This window comes from Halichoerus grypus, chromosome 2 (genome assembly GCF_964656455.1).
Source record: "Halichoerus grypus chromosome 2, mHalGry1.hap1.1, whole genome shotgun sequence".
Lineage (NCBI taxonomy): Eukaryota > Metazoa > Chordata > Mammalia > Carnivora > Phocidae > Halichoerus > Halichoerus grypus.
The window spans coordinates 8,227,639-8,242,869 of NC_135713.1; the positions used below are offsets into that span (position 1 = coordinate 8,227,639).

The window sequence follows — 15,231 nt, forward strand, 5'->3', positions numbered from 1 at the left end:
CTAAAGGAAATTCATGTCCTGTGCTTGGTCTTGTATAAATCTAGAAGGTCCCCGGAGACAGCTGGGGCCGGCCTAGCAGCCTTGCCTGCTCTCTCAGCTAACAGGGATTAATAAGCATCACCCAAGATGGTGGGATCCCCTCTTGAATGCTGAGCATTGAGAAAACTAAAACCTGGTCTTTGAATTTGGTGAACTCTCAGGTTATGATAAGGAAGATAGTTCTGCAAAAATCACTGGAGCACAGGGCCCTAAGAGCTATTAAGAGGGCATGAACAATGGAGCTGTGATGGGAGAGGTGGCCTTTGCCCTTTTACACCTTACACCAGGTGGGAGAGGGCATGGAGAACAACTTTTGAGGGGCGCCTGGGTGGCTCAGTCGTTAAGCGTCTGCCTTCGGCTCAGGTCATGGTCCCAGGGTCATGATCCCAGGGTTCTGGGATCGAGCCCTGCATTGGGCTCCCTGCTCGGCAGGAAGCCTGCTTCTCCCTCTCCCACTCCCCCTGTTTGTGTTCCCTCTCTCACTGTCTCTCTCTCTCTGTCAAATAAATAAAATCTTTAAAAAAACAAACAAACAAACAAACAAAAAACAAACAACTTTTGACATCGCATTTGACTCCCAGAATCGGCCTTCAGAACCTTAACCTCAATCTTTAAAAATAACCAACTTTATTCAGATGAGGACCCAAGGCCTTTTGTCCTTGAGTAAATAGGGCTTCCCTAGCTTTACCCTGTTACTGCTAATTCCCGTCAAGAGCAGGAAAAAGGCAGAAGAATTGGCAGGGGGTGCACACAAGCCATGTACTTCTTCCAAATATCTAACCACAAAGGCAGAAATCCTCCCTAAAAGCAAGGGAAGTTGTTAAATGGTTAGATCCACTCAGCTCACAGCGAGAGGGATCCTGTGTCTGTCAACTGAACTAAGTTAGGGCCTGACAGCCGCTAATCGCTTTAATAAGGAGATCCAGAAATACACACAGAGACTTTTCTTTATATTTCTAAGCAGATCAGAAGCGTAAGCTGGTCTCCGTCATTCTATAGATTGACTGACTACAGGATATTCTAGGTTGCTTCCACACATTATAATCAACCCAGGGAAATTTGCAAAAACTCCACGTCAAATAATTTTGGTTTACTGAAACTGTTTTTTTTTTAAAAACGAGTGACTGAAATGTGTCCCATTTCCACTGGCTTCTGCTTCTGCAGTAGCTAGCTGCGAAACTCAAAGGCAATGCTCTTCTCCAAACCCCGGTCTTGGAGTGGAATTCTGAGGGGAAGTTGGGAGCCAGACAGTGGAGCTTCTCAGTCTTTATGAAGCCTAGCCGAGGGGCCCTAGACCCACCCCGACACCCCGTTTTCTTCCTTTGACACCAAACACAGGGGCTGGCCTTAATTTCCTTTTAACTGTGGCCGTCACTCAGTCCAGACCCCAAGAAAGCAAGCCCCAAGCCAGCCAATGGGGCTCTCTCCAAAGCCCTAAAAGCAAGCAAACAGCTCTTTTCATTTTAATGAATTTTATTGCTACCCGCCAGGGGACAATAGGGCTAACAAAATCGGTAAACATGCTGCTTTTTCTTCTTGATTTGTAAACAATTTCACTAGATTCTGGTGTGAATCGTTTGTAATGGGCAGCACAATTAATGTTTTCCCTACAATTAGGGTTTTTCCCCCATTTGGCTTTTTTTGGTTTGTTTTTATTTTATTTTCTGAATTAAGTTATATACCCACAGTAATAGACATTCAAAGTCTAGAACCATTGGGTTGCGATTCAACAGTGGCAGAATCATCATAAGAAGCCAGGTCTGTCTGATATCCCAATCCGCTCTTCACCCCAAGTCACACTGCCTTTCCTATGGAAAAAATAAAAAGCATTTCTCATTCACCTCACATGGGCTGGTTCTCTCTGCAAACAGCAACATATTTGCAGAGCCAGCTCCCTAGAGCAGTTTATATCATCAAGACTTATGGACATCTTAATTTTAATAACAGGGTAAGTTAATACTTATTGTGTGCTAAATTCTAGATGGACGTGCAAAGGTTTAAAACCACTCTCCCATTCCATCCTCCCTCCAGCCCTGGTTGTGAACAGTGGAGTGGACTTGGATTCACTCCATCCTCCATCCTCTGCCTTCCAAACGAAGTTGGGGGTGGGAGGCTCCTACAGGTGCATTCCGTTTTCAGTCTTTAAATACACTGCTTGGAACATTGAAAGATTCTCCTGTTGTAGGTGTTAGGGTTAGGTGGCCTGTTCCAGAAATAGAACTGAAGTAGTGTATTTTTTTTTTTTTTGTTATGGTCCAAAGACAAATTATCCAACTAAATCGACAAATTGTGTAATTGTGATATATATAAAACTTAAAAAACCCTCATAAATTAAAATAGTTAATTGAAACTGAAGTCTTGGAGACAATACAATTTCTTGAGATTTAAAGTTATCCTGAGTGTTGGCAGTTTTGATAAGCAACTTTGTCCTTTCTATGCAGATTTTGTACACGTAAGTGTTGACTTTATTAAACATGCATATGCCTCGTTTTTTGTTCTCTTAGTAACATTGAGAATCTTTCGTCTTTGTGATAAAAGGGGTGCATTTCTAAAAGGGGAAAATGATCTGCCTGGGTTTGGGGTCTGGTCACTCACAGATGACCAGCTAGTCCTTATTTGGAGCAAACGGCTCCAGAAATTTATCTTTCGAGGGAAAACCCCATTCCAGTGCTATTTGGATCCAAATTTCTAAGAAAGAAAAGGAGGAAGTGGTGAACTCGGAAGATAGGGCCTGAATTCCGTTGCTTAGTGATTGAGTGATGAGGACCACAGGGCGGCCCGACTCCAGAAATGGGTGCGTGTTGCTTGGTCTAGGGCTGCAGCCCCGCAAAGACCCGGCCCCATCCCCCCGGGATCCTGCCACAGGCCGCTAGGGTTTTCTTTAATACCACCCCTCGCCTGCCGGCGCCCTACTTAGTTGGGAGGAGATGGCTTGCAAACCCAACCCTGCCCTGAGGGGGCACTTCAATTTGTAAATCCCCATGACCTCAAGTAACAGGCTTTTGGAAAGGCTAAAACCACCGTCAACCTTGGAAGGGGGAAATTCCCAGCGGGAATTTATGTAAATTTGGCCGGCTACAGAAAAAGATAGACGCAGACCTTGATGTGGTTTTTTTGGGCTTCAGAAAGAAAGCCCCGAGTACCCGAGGAAGCCAGTGCACCCAGGTCACTACTAGCTCAGTTCATGGTTGTGTCTTTACTAGAAATCGGGGTCCCCCCGCCTCCCACCCTCCCGAGCCCCGCGGACGCCAGGTTCTGAGCCGGCAGCGAGCACACCCGAGGCCCCGGTGACCGCCACGGAGGGTCTCGGGGCTTACAAGGCCTCGGAGGTCAACCCTGCTCAGGCCCCCCACGGCTCACGCAGGGTAGTTTTGACCGTGTTCCCCACTGAGCCCCTCAGCTTGCCCTCCCAGGCCAGGGATCCTCAAGTTGGCCCCCGATGGCTTCGTCTGTCCGGTTGTGTCCACCTTTGGGCCCCGAGGGCCTTGCACGGGCTGGCCCACGGTGGGCACGCTATCACCAGCGGTGAAAAGGCAAGGAGGGAGAGGGGCAGAGAGAGGGGTGGTTGTGTCCCTGGTGGTATCCGCATCCGACCCCCCCCCCCTCCCCGATCCAAACAGTTTCTGCCAAAGGTGTGACTCCTCCAACCCAGGCTCGCCACAGCGCCTCCACGCAGAGCCATTTCCGCGGGGATTTGGCCCGCCGCACACTCTCTTCCCCGAGGTCAGGGGCTCCCCGCCGCAAATCACCCCCAGCACCGGGACAAACCCGGAGAAGCCAGGCCCGGGCGGCGTGGGGCTGGGACTGGACCGCGGCAGCCTCCTGCGGGCCCGCTCTCTGCGTTTGGCAGCCAGCCCCGAGCCAGAGCCCGGTCGCGGCCTCACGCGGTTCTCTGTCTTGACTCCGCAGATCCAGGCACCGTGACATGGGCTAGGAGTGGGGGAGGAGGGCACCCCTCAAGCTCTGGCCTGGAGCCTTTCATTTTCACCAAATGTTCCCACCCGAGCCCTTAAGACATCACCCTAGCGTGGCTCTCTTAGGAGCAACCTGCAAGCCACAGTTGGCCCGAGCTCTGCGTGATCGGGGGACTGCGGACCGTCCCCTCCGGAAGCTCCCAGTTCAAAGGGGCACGGCCCCGGGCCCCCTCGGTGGACTCCGCTTACTATGCACCCACTCGTCCTCCGTGCCCTTGTCCCCGGCGATTCCCCGGTCTTAAGCTCGGAGTGGAGTTGGCCCCGGAGCCCGGTCTCCCGAGGAGGTGGAAAAACGAGCTCGGTGGCTCCGGTGCCGAGAAATTCTTGCAACCCCGGCCGGGAGGCCTGACGCCCTGGGCGGTGCCGGGCCCCGGGGGTTTGGAGGTTCCCGACGCGGGAAGCAGGCTCCGCTCGCGGCGTCCCCCGACCCCCACCGTCGCCCTCATCCCCCGGGGCCGCTGAAGGGGGGGCGGGGCCGCTCGCCGCCCGAGACACTGGCGCTCGGCTTCTCCAGTTACTGCTTCTAGTTCTCCCGCGCGTGCCTCTCTCGGCTCCGGAGGCGAGGCGGCCGGGCGCGCTGGCCCCGCGGCGCCCAGAAGCCCTCGCTCCGCTCTGAACTTCTGTCGGGCACCGGGCGCCGGGCGGGGGAACCCGGGGCGCGCGCCTCCTCCCGTGCGGCCGCCCCGCCCTCCTCCCCGCCCGGTCCCCGCCCGCGCCCGCCCGCCGCGCCCGGAAAGCCCCCGCGGCTCCTCCCACCCCCGAGGGGCTTTCTCCAGCCTCCGGTGACTTAGTCTCGGAGCGCAGCTGCCCGGCGCTCGTTTCCGCCGGGCTGGAGCGCGCGGAGCACCGCTCTTCTGGGGCCGCGGGGGACGAGGGGCGGTGACCTCGGCGCACGCCCCGCGCCCCAGTCTCTCGGCCCGCGCCCCGGCCGCCAGCATGGTGTTGCTGGCCGGGCCCGGGCCGGAGGGCGGCGGGGCGCGCCGCGTGTCCCCGCAGACGCCGTCCCCACCCCGGGACGCTCTGGCCGGGGAGGACCCTGCTGACTACGAGGAGTACGAGGACTTCTCGTGTCTGCCCGACACCCACAGCATCGCCTCGGACGACTCCTTCTACCCTGTCGGAGGCGAGGAGGAATACGGCACCGCGAGTGCGGAGAGCGTCCCAGAGGGCGTCCCGGAGGAGGCGACCCTCCTGCGCGCCGCCTGCGCCAACGACGTGGGGCTGCTGAGGGCGCTGGTGCGGCGGGGGCCGAGCGCCGCGGAGGTGCAGGAGACCGACCGCAACGGCCGGGTAAGTCGGCGTCCCCGCCGGGTGGGATCCCCTCCGCCCTCCCTCCCATTCCGCGTCACCCTGATCCCGGCTCTGTCCGGTCCCGCGGGGACTGTGCCGCTGCCCAGCGCGCGTCTTGGTCGCTGTCCTGCGGCTCGTGTGGAGCCCTGGGCGGCCCTGCGCCTCCCCGGCCGGGGTCGCAGTCTGGGCGGCGGCGGCGGCGGCGGGCTGGGAGGGTGGCTGTGGAGCGTTGCCGCAGGTCACAGCGCCGCGGGAGACGCCGCTAGTCTCGAGTCCTCACCGCCTCCCTTTCGTTTCCCGCCCCCGGAGTCCTCCTGTCCTTGAATTCCCCCGCCCCCACCCCCGGGGGCCCGCGCTCGGACCCGGGTTGGAAACCCCTCACCGGGTCTTCTCCATCTGGGCCCCCTCTGACCGTTACCCTTCCTGGCCTGCAGGGACAACGTCCTGTCCCGAGCCCCAATTGCCACCCCGGACCCCCGGCCCCGCCCGCTGCCCTTGCCCTTTCTCCTCCACGCCCGAACACGGACGGGCTCCGGCAGGCCCCGGGGAGTCGGAGTTTCCTCCCGGATCGCCTGCCCCCCTCCCGGAGCCCCCAGCTCCGCGGCGCCCCGCGAGCGTGGTCTCCGACTTCGCCGTCCGCGTGGCCACTGCCCCGAGCCAGGGCCGGCCGGGGTCCCCGGAGCAGGGCCTGGGAAGGCGGTGGAGGCGGAGACACCCACCCCGTAGGGCAGGCGACGATGGGGGGAGGTGGAGGGAGGCCCGAGGTATCCATTAGTCATGTCAGGACTCAGAGGTAGGAAACATTTTGAAAAGGAAAGACAAAGTTGGCTTTCGAAGACGTGAGAATGCCCGGCTCACGGAACAACCCACCCAGCACTCGGAGGGACACACTGCCGAGGGAGCCCAGCGGCCGAGCGCCGGGAGTCCGTGTGGGTCGGCAGCTGCTCACCTGAGCGTCAGTCTCCGGGTCCCGTGGGATCCGCAGCCTCAGCCTCGCACAGAGCGGGAGTGCAAGTGCTTTTTACTCCGAGCCTGTGACAGTTTCACTCGGGATCTCGGGGACCCTGTGCCTTCCGTTTATCTCCGGAGCGGGGTGCTGTGTGTCCCCCTGTGGTCTGGGCTGGGCTTAGCCATGGAGGAGCCTGCCAGTGTCACTTTCTGCTTCCACACGGGCGGCTTGCTTGACACAGCATTTGAAAGCAGGGAAGGGACTGTGCTTGGTGTCGTGTGTCGCCGGCGCTGGCCCAGAGGCCCCGGGGCCCTGGAGGTGTTAGGACCCGGGGCGGTGCCTGCACCCCTCCTTCCCTCTGCCCTCACCGTGGGCGGGCTGCTGGGGCTGTTTCTGCAGCTCTCCTTTGGCTTTTACTAAGGTGCGTTTTCACACACAGGTGTTTATAGGAGACCTCTCTTGCCTGAAGCAGGGCCTGCTTTTAAGGAAGCCTCGCAAAGATCAGGAAGAACATGGTGGGGGGCTGGTCGGTCCCATGTCCTGAGCAGCCTGGGGTGTCCACGCGGCTGGGGTGGGCAGAGGCCAAGCTGCTTTGAGGCTCCACTGGGCCCAGCTTTATGATGTTTCCTTTGGGGGCAACAAATAAAAGTTTGGGGACTGGGGCATTCTAGCCATCTGAGAACAATATAAACAGACCATGGCTAGGGGGTTTCTGGGCTACTTTTGAAAGCCACTCCCTCAGCATAGGGTCCGGGGAGGGCAATGGAACTGGACAGAAGGACAGGTTCCAGCCTCTCTGCCTCGGTTTCCTAGTTGTACCTCCCAGGGTCGTGAGCATGAAACCCCCTAATGCACATGACACTGACAATAGCCCTCCTTAACCATCCCCTCCTGTTTCTTGTCAGCCTCCTCCCGGCTGGGAAGAACACATCCTCCAGCACTTTATTTCCTTCTGCCAGGCGAAGCTCTTTTTCTCTCTGCTGTTCCCCTTGATTGCAGCGTCTCTCTTTGTTTCTCTGTGTTGAGTCTCCTCCTCTCTGCTCCCCACCAAATCATGATGGAGAAATGGTACATGGCTGGCAAATGGCAAGACCCCTGGGCTCTTGTATCTTCTGATCAGAAGGAGCAAGTCCTGTGTTCTGTGCTTTGGGGGAGGGGGAGGCCAGAGCTTCTCTTCTTCCCAGTGGCTCCTAGATTCTGTTGATCAAACAGCCTCCGTCTTCCTATAAAAACTGTGAATAAAGTGCTGTAAAGGGCCAATGCACAACCAATGGCAAATGGGACAGCGAGTCATTGCAGATGTGTTTCTTGCTAGGCAATGGTCAGGTACTGTAGGAGACCGGAAGAGAAATCAACAGTCCTTGCCTTTGAGAGTTGGCCCTTTATTTGAGGAGAGAACTCACAGTAATAGTACCTGGCGCTTAGAGAGGAAGACTACCCGGTGCTTAGAGCCCGAGGCAGGGCCCCAGAAGGCAGTCCAAAGAGATACAGAGCAAGTGTCTTCAATGCAAGGAGCTCCGACAATCCTGGGAGCCTAGTGAGGACAGACTTGGGGGGCTGTGGAGGGAGGATGTTCTGGTCAGCTGACCAAGCCAAGGGGGTGGTGGTGGGGGCAGTATGGTTGGTTGTGCTGTGGTACGGGGTGGGGGGGTGTATGGGAGCCAAAGCTGGAGAGGCGAGGCCAACCCGGGTCTGGTGGCAAGAGGCCAGCCCAGAGGAGCTGGCTAAGAAACAGGAAATTGGGAAGTGAACTGGTTTCAGTGTGACAGTGTTCAACCTTGGGGCAGAGGTGTGCTCACTCACTGCCTTCAGGTCTCAGGGGCACCTTCTCAGGTAGCACCTTCTCAGGAAGGGCTTTTGTCTTACCCCAGTCTAGCCTGCAGCACTTGGAGCGGGGTAAACACAATCCAGGGGTTCAGGGGTTGAGAGTGGTCACTTGAGAGAGCAGCTGACATTTGACTAAGATGTAGAGAAGATAATGTGGGGGAAAGCGCTGCAGGTAGCGGATCGGCAAGTGCAAAGGCCCTGAGGCATGAGCCCTTTGGGCCTGATCTACAAGCTTATCACGATTAGTGGTAGTAAAAACCTTACAGAAAGCCCTAGAGAGAAGTTTGGTGGAATAGAGGGGTACTTGCTCCATCAACAGAATGTGCAGCTCACAGGTTCTGCCCACAGCCAGCTTCCTAGAAGAAAAATGTCTCTAAAGGCTTTGAAAGGATTTCTGGGTACATTTGTTGAGCTAATGATCTCCGGTCAGTTAAGAAGGGAGTTCTGCCCAAGCTGACAGATGTTTCATTCGGTTTGAGTAACCAAGGATCAGATATGTCTTGTTTAAGAAAATGTGTTCTTTCCTGGCTCCTGAGATGGGTACTATCTTGGATGTGGCTCAGCATACAATTTTCTTCTAAAATATTTATTGCTCTAAAAGGATCGCATAATTTAATATGTAACATGTAAATATTTGTCAAATAATTCTCCAGTAACATTCAAAGTGTGCTCTTGCTGTCATTTAGATTTATGGTTGTTTTGTTCCCTGTGACTTGGGGACGGTGAAAGCTGCCATAATTCTTTTTCATAATTCTTCTCTTCCTCTTATTATCTCCCGAGATTCACCTTTATGGAGGTGACAGCTCTGGAGACAGCCCTGAAACCAAAAGGACGTGTTTGTGCTGCTTTCATTGTTGTAGAAAGGCAGTTCGAATGTCAGACAGCTCTTGAACCAAATTAGGCCCAATTATGCTAAATTTAAAATATTGCCCTCCTTTCTTGATGTCATTCTTCTCAGGCATGTTTAAATTCTAGGGGCTCTCCAAAGGCCCCGCCCCCCAGTTGCTGTCTAGGCTCGGCCAAGCCCACACCACCCACCCAGCATGGGGGTGTCTCCCTTTACTCGTGGGGGGGCTTAATGTTTTATAGATTTGCAGCAGTGACCGGGACCTTTATCTTGACACACACACGAGAAAAAAAAATCGTGTTTGAGTTTTGGTTTTGTTTTTTCGAATGCCACAGAAGGATTGATAGACTTCGGAATCCCCTTTCCCGAAAATGAGAAATCAAGTTGTTGGGAATTCACACCCAGCCCTCTGCCTTCACCAGGCCTCAGGCCTCCCGCACTGCATGTGCTTAGAATGGGGCTAGTCTCGATAGAAAGAGAATTCTGGCCTCCATAGGTTTGGGGGCCATCAAGCCTGGGGAGCTTGTGGGCAGGGAGCTTGACTTTGCTACTTGGGGATGTATGTTAGTGTGTTATTTCTGATGTGTGGGGGAGGGACACGGAAGGGAGGATGAGCAGATTAGACCAGAGCCCAAGGGGCAGGAGCAGAGAAGCGGTCAGCTGAAGTGGGCGTGCGGCAGGCAGGCTGACAGATGTCTGTCTTCTTCTTCCTCCCCATGGACCATGGCGAGGGGTGGGGGGTGGGTGGGTGGGCTTAGGGGCGTCCCTCTGGGCCCAGCAGCAGTAGAGAGGTCCATGCCTTTTTTTTTATATCTTGTTTTTTATTTATTTTATTTTTTTAAAGGACTTAATTTTTTTTTTTTTTTTTAAAGATTTTATTTATTTATTTGAGAGAGAGAGTATGAGAGACAGAGAGCATGAGAGGGGTTAGGGTCAGAGGGAGAAGCAGACCCCCTGCTGAGCAGGGAGCCGGATGCGGGACTCGATCCAGGGACTCCAGGATCATGACCTGAGCCGAAGGCAGTCGCTTAACCAACTGAGCCACCCAGGCGCCCTAAAGGACTTAATTTTTTAAGGACAGTTTTAGATTCACAGCAAAATTGAGGGGAAGGTACAGAGATTTCCCATCTACCTCCTGCCCCAACACGTGCACAGCCTCCCCCATGACCAATATGTGTGAGCAGAGTTGTGCATTTGTTACAACTGATGAACCCACACTGACACATTATCACCCAAAGTCCACGGTTTACACTATGGTTCCGTCTTGGTTTTGTGCATCCTGTGGGTTTGGGCAAGTGTTAATGACATGTGTCCACCATTATAATATCGTTAAGAGTATCCCACGTGTTTCTGATACAAGTGTGGCAGGTCTCTGTGGCCACAACTATGCCAGATGCCACGTAACTGAAAACTCAAGGGTGTGTACAACAGTAAACATTTTGCTAAGGATGGCGCAGCTCCGCTGATCTGGGCTGGACTTGCGTTCAGCTGGAGTCGGCTGCGGCTGGCAGGACCAGGAAGGTCTTCTCTGCGGGTGACTCTGCCCCGTGTGGTTTCTCATCCTCCAGCAGGCTGGCCTGGGCTGGTTCTCCAGGGTGGGCTAAGGGTTTCAAGAGAGCAAGCGGAGCTTACGAGGTTCGAGGTCACTTCTGCTGACGGAAGTCTCAAGGCCCCAGATCTACCCTCTTCAGGGGGAGTTTGCTTTTGTTTGTAAAAGGATGTTATTTGCCAACCCTGAGCACTTACTTGTTTATTTTAAATTTAGTTTTATGAAGGAACATTTCAGGTGGGTACCCAAGTAGAGGGTACCAAAAGCCTCCACATCCTAACGATCCAGCATCGGGAAGCCATCTGCTTCCAAAGTCCTGTTTTAATTTTCACAGGAAAGGGTGGTTTTTGTTGCCACTTTTCGTGTGTTTAGGTGGATGAAGATTTCAGAAATTTAGGAAGACCATTGTCATGGGATTTTAAAGATTTATTTTTTTATTTTATTTTATTTTATTTTTTTTTAAAGATTTTATTTATTTGACAGAGAGAGACGCAGTGAGAGAGGGAACACAAGCAGGGGGAGGGGGAGAAGGAGAAGCAGACTTCCCGCAGAGCAGGGAGCCCGATATGGGGCTCGATCCCAGGACCCTGGGATCATGACCTGAGCCGAAGGCAGACGCTTAACGACTGAGCCACCCAGGCGCCCATATTTATTTATTTTAGAGAGAGAAAGAGAGAGAGAGAGAGAGACAGAGCACGGAGGGGAGGGGCCGAGAGAGAGGGAGAGAGAGAATCCTCAAGCAGAACCTGCCCGCCCCCGCAGCATGGAGCCCAACCTGAAGCTGAGATCACGACCTGAGCTGCAACCAAAAGTCGGACGCCCAAACGACTGAGCCACTCAGGCGCCCCCATCGTCATGGGATTTTAGAGCCGGGTTATTTGTCTCCACCTTTTTGCAGTAGGACAGAGTGAGGCTCAGAGGAGAGGGCATCTAGTGCGCCAGGAGAGCTGGGTTCTGGAGGGACCCTGGAGCTGCTTCTGCTGCTCCTTGGAACGCCGGTGGGCTTCTCCAAGGGGCTTCTGAGCTTTCTACCCTTGCCTCCTCCCGGCTGTGCATGAGAAATGGGAGAGTGGTTGGCTGATTTTGAGCGTCTGATTTCTTGTAAAGAAATCCTATACTTGTAAAGAAAGACCGAGGGAGAGGTGTTACAGAAATCTAAAATAATAACAGGGTATATCATTTATTCATCTGACATTTATATCAGTATAATAGGCAAACCATTCAAAGCGATTTTGCATGACATGTGGCTGTGACATAGCAAATGCTCTAAGTACTATTTAATTAATTATAAATCACTAAAATCCAAGCCATCCTATCAGAACTTTAGGTCAGTAACTCTTTAAAGCTTATAGGATAATGCATATTTTCTCTTCTACCTCTGTCCGTTATAGTAACATCTATTTTTCCAGGGAAGTGTCCTATTTTTTTCTAAGTTTTAAAGGCCAATCATCTGAAGTTTCTATAGAGTTCTCTTTTTAATGTTTGTTATTACTGTCTTATATCCTCTTTTTCTATATTTTTGAGTTTGTGCTGTTTCTCATTTGTGACAAATATTATAAAAAAAAATCTATCCAGTCCGTCCTTTCGGAGAGTCAGCTTTTGCTCTGGATCCGTTTCTTCACTCTTTCATCAGTTTCTGCTTTTTTAAAAAAAATTATTTCCTACCGTCAGGTTTATTCTACCTATAGTTTTCTCTTGAAGTATCAGTTTTGCTTTTCCCCCAAGTTTGGTATGTAGTATTTTCTCATTGTTCTGTTCTAATTTACCTTAGGCTTTCTTTTCTTCTTTTTTTGATCTAGAAGTTATTTAGAATTATGTGTAACATTTAAAAAAAATATATTTTTTGAGCTTTATTAAATGAATTCTTAAAACCTGATTCAGAGAATATGGTCTTTGTGACACTTTGAAATTTCTCGAGACTGGCCTTACAGCCTTTTATTGGGCCAGTAATTCTAAATTATAACCATGTGATAGTCTGTGATTTCTCCAAATTAAGTCAAACAGTTCCATACATAAGATAATACGTAATTCCTTTTAATTAAAAGAAATAAGAAGGTTGTAGTGAAGTTGTTAAAATATGTGAACAAAGAAAATATGTTTCATTCAAGATGATTGGGAAGTAATTTTTTTAGACAGCCTGCTGGAATGCTGGTATAGGTGCACGTGTGTGCGCGTGTGCGTGTGTGCACGTGTGTGCATGCGTGTGCATGTGTGTATGTGTTCTTAAGAGCTCAGATTTTAAGATGCAGTAGGATATTAAGAATCCTTGATGTCATTCGTGTGTGTACATAAAAGAGACTATTTTCAAGCAGTGTTCTTAAATTTGAAAGACAGTTGAAGGTGAATTTTACTTATTTCTACCAAGTCAGAGATAGGAAATGAAGGGAGATGTGAAATCCCCAGTGACAGTTGGCTTGGCGGCCAAATTGGATCGGAGCCGTGGGATTGAGAGCAATTTCAAAGTAACAAAAACAGATGTATGCTTCCCAAGGCGTATTTATGTCAGCTCTGAATAAGTTCAATCCAAAGTAGGCAAGTGATGGGATATGGAGTCAAGCATTTCTCTCTGGCTTCTGTTTCTGGATTTAACTGACTCTTGGATTAGATGGAACACCTGCGGAGGGAGGGCCGTTCCAGCTGAGAGAGGTGTGGGCAGCAGGTGGGGAGGTGAGGCCAGTGAAGAGGCAGGAGCGTGCTTAGGGGAGCTGCGTAGCACAGGCTGTTAAATAAATTTACCATAGCCCACTTTCTGAGACAAAGGAAGGTGCGTGAAGTTGGTTTATACATAAAGGAAGATGGGGGGATTAGGCTGAGTGAAAAAAGTCCATCTCAAAGGAAATGATGCTGTATGATTCATTGGTGTAACATTCTTGGAATAATACAGTTATAGCGACGGAGAACAGCTAATAGGTTGCCAGGGTTAGGGTTTCGGGGAGAGGAGGAGTGGGTGCCCCTCTAACGGGGTAGCAGGAGGGGGCCTGTGGTGATGGCCAGCCCTGCGTCTGGACTGCGGTGGTCTACACGTGGGTTGACATGACACAGGACCCCTTGCCCCACCCTACACCCGAACAAGCTCTGGATCACAGCAATGCTCATTTCATGGTGGAGCTCTTGCCCTGTAATTATTGAAGATGTTGACGTTGGGGTGGAAAGCCGAAGTGGGTAGCTTTCTGTAGGTCTATGGCTGTTTCAAAATCACAAGTATGAAATGAAGGAAGGCAACTCTTAAAAATGGTTAAGATGGAAAAACTTTGTCAGTTTTGCCACCATAAAAAATTGGAAAATTAAATGAACTCATGCATTACCTTTTACCTGTAGCCTTACCACCACAAATAGATCGATTTCTAGAAACTAAAGCAGGATCAGACCTGGTAAATATGTGGGAACGGCACCCACTGGGCGTATTAGATGTTTGAACCGCTGCTGCCATGCACTGTCATCGCCTGAGAGCTTCTCCCCAGTACGGGGTCCCAGGCCCCTCCCTAGACCTGCTGGACCGCGGTCTGCACTTCATGCAGCTCTTGAGGTGATTGGCACATACACTTGTTGGAAGAGCACTAGGACTTTTCTTAGAGCAGAAAACAAGTTTGGTGGCCAAAGATGGCAGGCTCAGGTTGGTTACATGATCCTGGACAAGCCACACGATCTTTGGATCCTGAGCGTCCTCTAGATCCCCATCTATAAAATGGGCATCTTACTCTGAGGATAACAGTACCTCGTAGAGGCTCTGGGCGGGGTGTAGGAGTAATTCTGTACAGTGTGCAACAGCACAGGCACTTGGTAAATGGAACTGTTATTTCTGTGACGAGTTAATCTCAAGGTGGTTTCCAGTCCTGCTGTTTCAATTTTAAGCAAGGGGAAAGGTAGAAGCAAGAGAACGGCGCGTCTACTTGGTGAGGACTCTTGTAACCACGAGAATTTGTTGAGGGAGGGCTCCTGTTGAGTGGCAGTTGGTGCCACGGGTGTAAACGAAGCAAGGTGGTGGGGTAGGTGGGAGGGAGAGAAGGGTGCTGGGGCCGCATCTTGGTGCATCTGGGGAGCACCTCTGAATCTGGGTGGGTGGAGACCGGAGTTGGAGCCGTCCGAGGCTGGGAGGAGAATGGGAAGGATCTAGACTCAGGAACGATGAGGAAGAGCAGTTCAGGAGGGGAGAGATGGCGTATATGCAGGGGATCATTGCAAGCCTTTTTCTTTCTTCAGCGTTGTCCTTGGGTACAAGCTGGTGCGGAGAGCGCTGGAGTCAAAGCTCTGGTCCATCCTGGGATGTCCCACAGACTGACGCTGCCATGACGTTCTGTAAACAAGCCACGGTCGTGGGGTCCTGGAGTTCCCTTCACTTTCTGCTTTTCCCTGACCTTGTCGAGCCGGGCATTCTAAAGGGCCTGGCCCTGCCCACTGCTGTCTGTATGGCTTCCGTACGCTGGGCGTGGAGCCTACTTAATAAAAAATAAAAAATCATAATTAAGGGAAACAAGGGGCAGCAGTCATGTGCTACAAACAGCCGCGGAGACTCAGCTCCTAGGTCAGGGTTGTCCCCGTGGCCAGGGGACACGGGGCTTCTCTCTCTGGTGTTAGATAATGGGCGGGTTTCTAGGAAATGAATTCCATTTACAGCAGCTCCAGGCTACCCTGGACGCCGCTGAGGAGACTTGGAAGCCAGGTTGCTGAGCCGTGGAGGCCTGTCGTTGCTGGGAGACACATCTCCCTGCCGCCTGTCATGCTTCAGGAGGTCCAGATCTTTGGGGGACCTGTTTCC

The 15,231-nt window shown here is 52.2% G+C and overlaps 1 protein-coding gene and 1 long non-coding RNA gene across 2 annotated transcripts in view; one reads left to right on the forward strand and one right to left on the reverse strand.

Annotated features, from left to right (window-relative positions):
- Positions 1–1,494: 1,494 nt before the first annotated feature.
- LOC118543624 (uncharacterized) lies at positions 1,495–6,962 on the reverse strand. Its single transcript, XR_013445481.1, has 2 exons — positions 6,253–6,962; positions 1,495–1,847 (listed from the first exon to the last, which is right to left on the reverse strand). It is a non-coding gene; the product is annotated as an uncharacterized LOC118543624 (long non-coding RNA).
- The window catches only part of ANKRD33B (ankyrin repeat domain 33B), a 75,234-nt gene continuing 64,742 nt past the window's right edge, over positions 4,740–15,231 (forward strand). The window contains exon 1 of the mRNA XM_036104719.2: positions 4,740–5,303. Within this exon, the coding sequence (XP_035960612.1) occupies positions 4,950–5,303 (354 nt within the window). The 5' untranslated portion in view covers positions 4,740–4,949. The remainder of the gene's footprint in view (positions 5,304–15,231) is intronic.